Raw genomic sequence first — 10,604 nt, 5'->3', positions numbered from 1 at the left:
CAAGGAAATCTTAACATTCTGAAACATGGAACAAATTGAGACCACCAACTACTCTGAACCTAGAGGGAAATCTATCCCACATGAGACCAGCAACTACTCTGAACCTAGAGGGAAGTCTATCCCACATGAGACCTCCAATACTCTGAACCTAGAGGGAAATCTAGGCCCAAAAGACCAGAGTTTCAACAACTTACTGAGTCACTGATACGGGACAGAATTGTGTGTGGAATCACAGATTACTCAGATGACCAGATCACCTGCTAGCTAGAGCAATTACACATTTGCCGTGCTAGTGAAGTGAGCCAGAGCCAACTGAAAATGCTTCATGATGAAGTCGAGGTGRTCGTTAACAAGGTGCGTAAGCGAAAGAAAACACAGAACTATCAAAAAAAAGACAAAGACCGTGCAACAGCTAGTAAAAGAGAGGTCGCAGGGAGAACGCTCACGTTGTGGGGACAAACCATGAACCCCCAAAAAGTGTCCAGCATACGCTCAGGAAAAACATGTCACAGGAAAAAAATCTGAAAAATCATTATACCAAAATGTGCTCCTCACGCACACAGACGGATACCTGTATGGAAAACAGATCCTAGTGGAGTCAGACCACAAATCCTTGGAAACAATCTTCCAGAAGTCGCTCCAGAAAGCACCAGGCAGACTGTAGAGATCGCTGATYAGASTACAGAGATACAGTCTACATGTGACATACAAACCAGGAAAGGAGAGTCCCATCGCTGATGAGCCCAAGCATACCTGAAGGAACAGAGAGAGAAATTGGTGGATGGTGAGCTGGATGTGAACTACATTTGTTTATCAACTTCCTGTTTCAGAAGAGAAAATGCAGCAATTGAAAAACAGCAACAGCAGAAGATGAAGAGTGAAGACTGGTCACAGAAACAGTTCAAGGATGGCCAGACACGAGAGGGAACGTTGCCAAGAAAATACAGCACTACCGGACCTTCAGAGAGGACTTGACATACTCTGATGGACTGCTGTTCAGAAGTTCAAAACTTCCTCGTTCCTCAGATAATGAGAGAAGAAATTATGGAAAAAATCCATGAAGAACACATGGAAATCGTAAAAACCTAAGGAACAAGCAAGGGATGTTCTGTTCTGTTCAGGAATGGATAAACAGATTTGAAGATGTAACAAAAGTCTGCAACACACACAACAACAACACCAACCAAAGAGAGCCGTCTCATCCGGTCCCAGAGAACCGTCTCATGTCTCATCCAGAAGTCGCTCCAGAAAGCACCAGGCAGACTACAGAGAATGCTGAATGCTGACTACAGAGATACAGTCTACATGTGACATACAAACCAGGAAAGGAGAGTCCCATCGCTGATGCATTGAGCCCAAGCATACCTGAAGGAACAGCGAGAGAAATTGGTGGATGGTGAGCTGGATGTGAACTACATTTGTTTATCAACTTCCTGAGCCGTCTCAACCACTCCCAGAGAGCTCTTGCGCCAAAGTTGGAGTGGACGTCTTCCATTACAACGACCCAGAACATCTACTGTCTGTGGATTACTACTCAAAATACCCAGAAATCTCCAGGCTCAGTAGAACAACAAGTAAACACATATTACAGCACTAAAGTCGCTCTCGGCAAGGAATGGGGGGTGCCCAACGTTTTGTGCTACGACCAATGGAAGACATTTGAGTCGAGAAATGTCAGATTTCTCTACCAGCTGGGAGTTCAAACATGTTACGTCGAGCCCTAGATGTCCACAGTCAAACGGCCAAGCTGAGAGAGCAGTTCAGACTGTGAAGAACCTGTTGGAAGAAAAGCACGAGACGGCAACGGAGATCCTTACACAGCTCTCCTTGAGTACAGAAACACACTCCTGGATGGAGTAGGTATCTCTCCTGCACAACTACTAACTCCTGGATGGAGTAGGTATCTCTCCTGCACAACTACTAACTCCTGGATGGAGTAGGTATTTTCTCCTGTACAATACTAACTCCTGGATGGAGTAGGTTATCTCTCCTGCACAACTACTAATGGAGAGGCTGAGACAGAAGATTCTGACATCAAAGAGCTTGTTAAAGCCAGGACTCTATCATCATGTCAGGCTCCGTCTCACAAGCAGACAACAGAGACAAAAACAACACTTTGACCAGGCACACGTAAGCTGTCAGTCATGAAGGAAGGAGAATGAGTCACTATCAGACAAGACAACAAATGGCAACCAGCAACTTGGAAAATATGACCAGCCAAGTGTCATCTAAGTACAAAAGACCAGCCAAGGTCATCTATAGTACAAACATGACCAGCCAAGGTCATCTATAGTACAAACATGACCAGCCAAGGTCATCTATAGTACAAACATGATCAGCCAAGGTCATCTATAGTACAAACATGACCGGCCAAGGTCATCTATAGTACAAACACCAAACGAGAGAATCAACAGAAGAAACCGGAGACACCTGTTAAAAACACATGAAACAAAACACCCAGAGACACACTCAGAAACCATAATGGACCTTATCCTGTGGAAAGAGAACCTGAAACAAGTGTCAGCCTGGAAGAGAACCACTCACCTGTGTMTTCTCCAGCACCAACGGCACCAACAACACCAACAACACCATCAGCACCAACAGCACCAACACAAACAGTGGAAAGCAACAATGTCACCCCAGAGAAATCAACTCATTATGGAAGACCTATCAGTATGCCAAAACGCTACCGGTACTGAAAAGGCTGTTTAAAAAAATAAGAAAATAATAAATAAAACCTTGAAAATACATTAATAATAAATAAATAAAATAATAGATTTTTTTTAAATAATTGTTTTCCATATTGTTTGCAATGTGAAACACTAAGTTGAAATAACTTTTTTTTAGTTTTTGTTTTGAAGGAAATGAAATAGCCTATGAAAGGGAGATGTACATGTACTGCCCTGGAGTGCCTGAGGATGGCGCTGTTACTCATTACTACATGTGATCACCCGTACTTACACATGACCCATGACATCTGATTAACAAGGTTCTTCTCCCCGCATCCCTGCCTCTCTGTGCTGTTTATATTACAAGAACACTTTGCTGTACTCATTCGTTGCAGCTGCAGTGCTGTAGTACGTTTATTTTAAGACTTATACAAATGTGTTGATTAGAGCCGAATAAGAACTTTAAACATGAACTCACGACAAAAAACAGCAGCTATTTTGCTGTATTCGTTGAGTCTGTCTCTAGTCATGGTTTTGAATTCTCACAGTATAAACTTTGCTGTGTTTTTCGAGGTTTCTTTTTAACATTCGATGGCTCGAGGAAACTGTGCAGACACGTTTATTTTTGAGCTATCTGATTGGCCAGTGGTAGGGCTATAGGTGCATTTGATTTGCTGTCTGGGCCTGCCGGATGGGCGGAGTTCTACCTTCAGACACAGGAAATGATTTAACATTGGGAACACTTTGACTTCCTGGCGCCAGGGCTGCTGAGTCAAGTGCACCTAACACCAACGGCGTGAAACGAAGAAAACTAAATAGGAACGGAAGGATTTATCGTTGGGTTTTTTACAAAAAAAATTGGTGATCGACTAGGAGTGCCTTGGAGATGGACCGGTTGGTGACCTCTGCTCTAACAGATAGAGAAAACACTTGTTCGTTGATTAAACTAAGGGTCTGTAGGGTTGATGAAACCAACTAACTAGTGTTGATGAAACCAACTAATGACCTCTAGGATTGATGAAACCAACTAACGGTCTCTAGGATTGATGAAACCAACTAACGACCTCTAGGATTGATGAAACCAACTAACGACCTCTAGGGTTGATGAGACCAACTAACGACCTCTAGGGTTGATGAGACCAACTAACGACCTCTAGGGTTGATGAGACCAACTAACGACCTCTAGGGGTTAATGATGAGACCAACTAACGACCTCTAGGGTTAATGAGACCAACTAACGACCTCTAGGGTTAATGAGACCAACTAACGACCTCTAGGGTTAATGATGAGACCAACTAACGACCTCTAGGGTTGATGAGACCAACTAACGACCTCTAGGGGTTAATGATGAAACCAACTAACGACCTCTAGGGTTAATGAGACCAACTAACAACCTCTAGGGGTTAATGATGAAACCAACTAACGACCTCTAGGGTTAATGATGAAACCAACTAACGACCTCTAGGGTTAATGATGAAACCAACTAACGCCTCTTAGGGTTATGATGAAACCAACTAACGGACCTCGTATGGGGTTAATGATGAAACCAGCTAAGAGCTCTCTAGGGTTAATGATGAAACCAACTAACGACCTCTAGGGTTAATGATGAAACCAACTAACGACTCTAGGGTTAATGATGAAACCAACTAACGTACCTTGGGTTAATGATGAAAACCAACTAAGGACCTCTAGGGTTAATGAATGAAACCAACTAACGACCCTTAAGGGTTAATGATGAAAACCAACTAACGACCTCTTAGGGTTAAGTGAATGAGGAACGCATATAACGGACCTCTAGGGTTTAATGATGAAAACAACTAACGACTCTAGGGTTAATGAATGAAACCAACTAACGACCTCTGTAGGGTTGATGATGAAACCAACTAACGACGCTGCTTAGGTTAATGATGAAACCAACTAACGACCTCTAGGGTTATGATGAACCATCTAACGACCTCTAGGGTTTGAATGATGAAACCAACTAACGACTCTAGGGTGATGTGATGAAACAACTAACGACCTCTAGGGTTGATGATGAAACAACCTAACGACCTCTAGGGTTGATGATGAAACCAACTAACGACCTCTAGGGTTGATGATGAAAGCACAACTAACGACCTCTAGGGTTGATGATGAAACCAACTAACGACCTCTAGGGTTAATGATGAAACCAACTAACGACCTCTAGGGTTAATGATGAAACCAACTAACGACCTCTGGGGGTTATATGATGAAACCAAACTAACGACCTCTAGGGTTAATGATGAAACGCAACTAACGACCTCTAGGGTAATGAATGATAACCAACTAACGACCTTAGGGGTTATGATGTGAAACCAACTAACGACTCTAGGGTTGATGATGAAACCAACTAACGACCTCTAGGGTTGATTGATGAAACCAACTAACGACCTCTAGGGTTATGATGAAACCAACTAACGACCTCTAGGGTGTTAATGAGATGAACCAACTAACGACCTCTAGGGTTAATGATGAAACCAACTAAGCGACCTCTGGGGTTAAGTGATGAAACCAACTAACGACCTCTAGGGTTGAATGATGAAACCAACTAACGACTCTAGGGTTGAATGATGAGAACCAACTAACGACCTCTAGGGTTGATTGATGAAATGCGAACTAACGACCTCTAGGGTTGAGATGAATGAACCAACTACGACCTCTAGGGTTGATGATGAAACCAACTAACGACCTCTATGGTTAATGAGTGAAGATCCCAGACTTAGAACTGACCTCGTAGGGTTAATGATGAAACCACTACGACCTCTAGGGTTGTGAAGTAGATAGGAAAACCAACTAACGACCTCTAGGGTTAGATGTATGAAACCAACTAACGAGCCTCTAGGGTTAAGGATGAAACCAACTACGACTCTAGGGTTAAGGATGAAACCAACTAACGACCTCTAGGGTTAAGGATGAAACCAACTAACGGACTCTAGGGTTAATGATGAACCAACTAGACTCTAGGGTTTAAGATGAAACCAACTACGACTCTAGGGTTAAGGATGAAGCCATAGAAGACCTCATAGGTTAAGGATGAAACCAACTAACGACCCTCTAGGGTTAATGATGAAACCAACTAACGACCTCTAGGGGTTAATGATGAACCAAACTAACGACCTCTAGGGTTAAGGATGAAACCAACTAACGACCTCTAGGGTTAATGGATGAAACCAACTAACGACCTCTTAGGGTTAGATGATGAACCAAACTAACGACTCTAGGGGTTAGAGATGGAAACCAACTAACGACCTCTAGGTTAAGGATGAAACCAAACTAACGACCTTAGGGTTAAGGATGAACCAACTAACGACCTGTAGGGTTAATGATGAAACCAACTAACGACCTCTAGGGGTTAATGAAACATACGAAGGCGGCAACTAACGAACCTCTAGGGTTTAATGATGAAACCAACTAACGACCTCTAGGGTTAATGATGAAAACCAATCTAACGACCTCTAGGGTAATGATGAAACCAACTAACGACCTCTAGGGTTAATGATGAACCAACTACGACCTCTAGGTGTGATGATGAAACCAACTAACGACCTCTATGGTGTTAATGATGAAACAATTTTTTTTTGTAGAGTTGATGAAACTAACGACTTGTAAGGTTTTGTGAATGGAGCCAAGCTGAGGAGGGAATGACCCGATGTTCTATGTGATGACTCAGAACGACGTATGGTGTCATGTGGAAACTGAGCTCAAAGGAATCATCAGCTTCTGCTTTGGTTTTCCATTCAGGCAGATCGTTTCATATTTATAGTCTCCACTTAGTCGGAATAGTTTTTTTGTTTGTGTTGATGATCAGCTGTCAGTCGGAGGTTTGACAGATCAACAGATGACGAAATGTGACCATGGTGGTTTTAGCAGTTAGCGTGTAGTAAGTAGTGGTAGCAATGAGAAGGATTTCTGCCTGGTAACTGTCGCTAAGGGATGAAGCGAGTGGATTTGTCCGTAGTAGTTTTAGTTTTCATCTATGGCTCAGTAAATGTTTTATTTTATCTATCACACTCTCTTACTCTCTCTCTCTCTCTCTTTCTCTCTTCTCTCTCCTCTCTCTCTCTCCTCTTCTCTCTCCTCTCTCTCTCTTTCTCTTCCTCTCTCTCTTTTTCTCTCTCTCTGTCTCCTTTCTCGCCTCTCTCCTTTCTTCTCTCTCCCCTCCTCCTCAGCCGTAAACCACAACCTGTTTCCTCTCCTTCTCTCTCGCTATTCTGCTCCCCCCTCTCCTCTCTCCTCCTGTCCTCTTTCCAAACACACTTCTACTCTCCTCTCATCTTCTCTTCCTCTCCTTGTCTCTCCTCTCTCTCCCTCCCTCTCTCCTTCTCTCTCCTCTATTCTGCCTCCCCCCTCTTCTCTCTCTCCTCTCTTCTGCCTCCCCCTCTCCTCTCTCCTCCTGTCCTCTTTCCAAAACACACTTCTACTCTCCTCTTCTTGCTCTCTCTGTTCAAAACATTCCTATTTTCTGACTGTTTCCACCTCCATGGTCTGTTGAGTAAAGGCGGGATGTCAGAACTAGGCCAAACCACGAGGCAGGGGGGCTTCACTCTCAAAACACGGTATCATAAAACACTTTGGCTTAATCTCTGGAGTATTGTTTGCAGGCGGTTTAACGTCACTGCACATGATGTCATGTATATTGTTGTTGTGTTTGTTGTTAGCTAAGCCTGTATTTCACAAACACTTGTCTTGGACACTATGCAATCTGAGAGGTAGCCTAGTGACTTGGGTCAGTTATAAACGCATCTATATCTAGGGGAAGAGGCGATGCCGTGACTGTGTGGCTTTTTAATGATTTTATAAAAACGTCTGCTAAATACAAAATGACATGTTCATGAAAAACCGCTTGAAAAAAGGCGTCACATCTCTGTCCCTGGACACCAACTCATAAGTGTAGTAACTATTTGCATTCGTCCCACCGTGAGGTTTTCTGGCATCTCTCTGGTTTGTCTCTCTGACGTTTGGTCGCCTCTGTCTCTCTGACGTTTGTCCCTCTGTCTCTCTGACGTTTGTCCCTCTGTCTGCTCTGACGTTGTCCTTCGTCTTCTTGACGTTTGTCCCATGTCCTGTGTCTCTCTGACGTTTGTCCCCATCGTCCCTCTGTCCTCTCTGACGTTTGTCCCCATCGTCCTCTGTCCCTTGATGTTTGTCTCTCTGACGTTTGGTCCTCTGTCTCTCTGACGTTTGTCCCTCTGTCTCTCTGACGTTTGTCCCTCATGCGTCCTCTGTCTCCTGACGTTTGTCCCTATCGTCCCTCTGTCTCTGCTAGACGTTTTGTCCCTCTGTCTCTTGCTGACGTTTGTCCCCATCGTCCCCTCTGTCTCTGAACGTTTGTCCCATCGCCTTCTGCCTCTCTGACGTTTGTCCCTCTGTCTCTCTGACGTTTGTCCCCATCGTCCCTGCTGTCTCTCTGACGTTTGTCCTCCTGTCTCTCCTGACGTTTGTCCCCATCGTCCCTCTGTCTCTCTAACGTTTGTCCCTCTGTCTCTCTGATGTTTGTCCCATCGTCCCTCTGTCTCTCTGACGTTTTGTCCCATCGTCCCTCTGTCTCTCTGACGTTTGTCCCATCGTCCCTCTGTCCTCTCTGACGTTTGTCCCCATCGTCCCTCTGTCTCTCTAACGTTTGTCCCTCTGTCTCTCTGACGTTTGTCCCCATCGTCCTCTGTCTCTCCTGAGGTTTGTCCCCATCGTCCTCTGTCTCTCTGACGTTTGTCCTCTGTCTCTCTGACGTTTGTCCCATCGTCCTCTGTCTCTCTGAGGTTTGTCCGCTCTGTGTCTCTCTGACGTTTGTCCCCATCGTCCCTCGTCTTCTAACGTTTGTCCCCATCGCCTCTCTGCTCCCAGCAGCTGCAGCTGCAGGTGCACCCCAACCTGTCAGCCAAGGAGGGAGCTCTGCAGCACATCGAAGAGCTGATCCTGCAGCTGCTCAAACATGCTGGTGTGTGGCCCAGCCGCGCTCTGTACAGGACGTGGAGGTGAGGATACCTGATCGCTATGCTGTAATGTTATGGGCAATTCCACGGCAACGGGATTACGCTTTGATCTCGGTTTTTTCGTTCACTTTTATACAATGTATGTCAAAACGAAAAACATAGATTTCAAAGTTGATCGAATCATAGAACTTGTATGTACACACAGAGTTTGAACATCACGGTGTTTAAATTAGTAACAGTTCAGTACAACACAGAAGGGTCGAGTTCAGATCTGAATTTATATTTATCAGGGTTTCTCACTCTTTCAAACACGTTAAGACACGTCCACACCACTCACACAAAAAAGAATAAAACAGTACATTATATAACATTGTTACACCACTAACACATCTACAATCATAAAATGTACAATGCCACTAGACAGCAATATTACAATGTACGTTGAATACCACCACTACAATACCCCATGTTTAATATCACCACTACATATCTACAATACAACATGTATAATACCACATACAACAATATTACGTGCATGTTATGGCTGGCTTATGTATGTGTGTTGTGTGTGTGTGTGTGTGTGGTGGTGTGTGTGTGTGTGTGTGTGTGTGTGTGTGTGTGTGTGTGTGTGTGTTTTCTTCACAGTCCACGTTGTTCCATAAGATAACGTTTTCTGTAGTTTTTTTTGTATCCGATTTTATTGTGCTGCATGAATTACCTGCTGTGGAATAGAGGTTCCATGTAGTCATGGCTCTATGTAGTACTGTGTGCCTCCCATTAGTCTGTTCTGGACTTGGGGACTGTTTAGAGACCTCTTGTGCATGTCTTGTGGGGTATGCACAAGCTGTGTGCCAGTAGTTTAGACAGACAGTTCGGTGCTTTCAACATGTCAATACCTCTCACAAATACAAGTAGTGATGAAGTCAATCTGTCCTCTACCTGTGAGCCAGGAGAGATTGACATGCATGTTATTAATACTAGCTCTGCTGTGACATTTTAAGGGCCAGCCGTACTGCCCTGTTCTGAACGCAAATGTAATTTGCCTATGTCCCTCTTTGTGGCACCTGACCAAGATGACTTGGCAGTAAGGCCAGGTGCAACAAAACTAAAGCCTGTTGTTGTCCTCCGGTGGCTAGCTAGTCGAGTAGCTAAAATGGTCCCCTTTCCTAAATTATTACCCGCGCCCCGCTAGGAGTTACCCCGCGCCCCGCTAGGAGTTTACCCGCGCCCCGCTAGGGGTTTACCCGCGCCCCGCTAGGGGTTACCCGCGCCCGCTAGGGGTTACCCGCGCCCCGCCAGGGGTTACCCGCGCGCCGCTGGGAGACATTTAAAATGGTATCCACGAGTTCATCTGACTCTAAGGGAGTAGATGAAAAGGGGCCTAATTTACCAAAATCTGGAACGGATCCCTTTTAAGGTGCTCCAAATCTTTTACATAAATGTGTTTCATAGTACAATAGAGTACAGTAAAGTAGAGTTACAATAGATAAAAATATACTGTACTATACTTTACTTTTCTGTATGGTCCCTACTGGACTGTTGCGGCACTGTCCAGATGTGTGAACATACGTCTATTATAGGGTCAGATTTGGTCCAAATCAAATTAACATCAAGGCCGGGGTGGACTGACAAAATCCAACTACTTTTCAACGTCCATGGACGTCCGTGTCGGACGGTGCTCAGGTGTTGCTGGTTACAGTGAATGGAAAGAGAGGAGGCTCATGGTTAGGTGTCAATAAGAGCTGGGAAAGAAGGACATTAACTGGAGAGGGAGGAGGAGAGCGAGAGGGAGGGGCGGAGAGCGAGAGGGAGGCGGAGAGCGAGAGGGAGGCGGAGAGAGCGAGAGGGGAGGCGGAGAGCGAGAGGGAGGGGAGAGAGCGAGAGGGGAGAGCCGGAGAGCGAAGGAGAGGCGGAAGAGGGAGGCGAGAGCGAGAAGGGGAGAGCGGAGAGCGCAGAGGGGAGGCGGAGAGCGAGAGGGAGGCGG

General features: G+C 44.9%; 1 protein-coding gene across 1 annotated transcript in view; it reads left to right on the top strand.

The window, feature by feature from the left end:
• Positions 1-1,671: 1,671 nt before the first annotated feature.
• Positions 1,672-10,604, top strand: part of sos2 (son of sevenless homolog 2 (Drosophila)) — a 70,124-nt gene continuing 61,191 nt past the window's right edge. Inside the window, 4 exon segments of the mRNA XM_070438473.1 lie at positions 1,672-1,856; positions 2,560-2,692; positions 8,532-8,615; positions 8,618-8,662. Of these exon segments, the coding sequence (XP_070294574.1) occupies positions 1,672-1,856; positions 2,560-2,692; positions 8,532-8,615; positions 8,618-8,662 (447 nt within the window).

This window comes from Salvelinus sp. IW2-2015, unplaced genomic scaffold, assembly GCF_002910315.2.
Source record: "Salvelinus sp. IW2-2015 unplaced genomic scaffold, ASM291031v2 Un_scaffold957, whole genome shotgun sequence".
NCBI lineage: Eukaryota > Metazoa > Chordata > Actinopteri > Salmoniformes > Salmonidae > Salvelinus > Salvelinus sp. IW2-2015.
The sequence above is the reverse complement of the archived record's forward strand: the minus strand, read 5'-3'. Positions and strand labels throughout refer to the sequence as shown.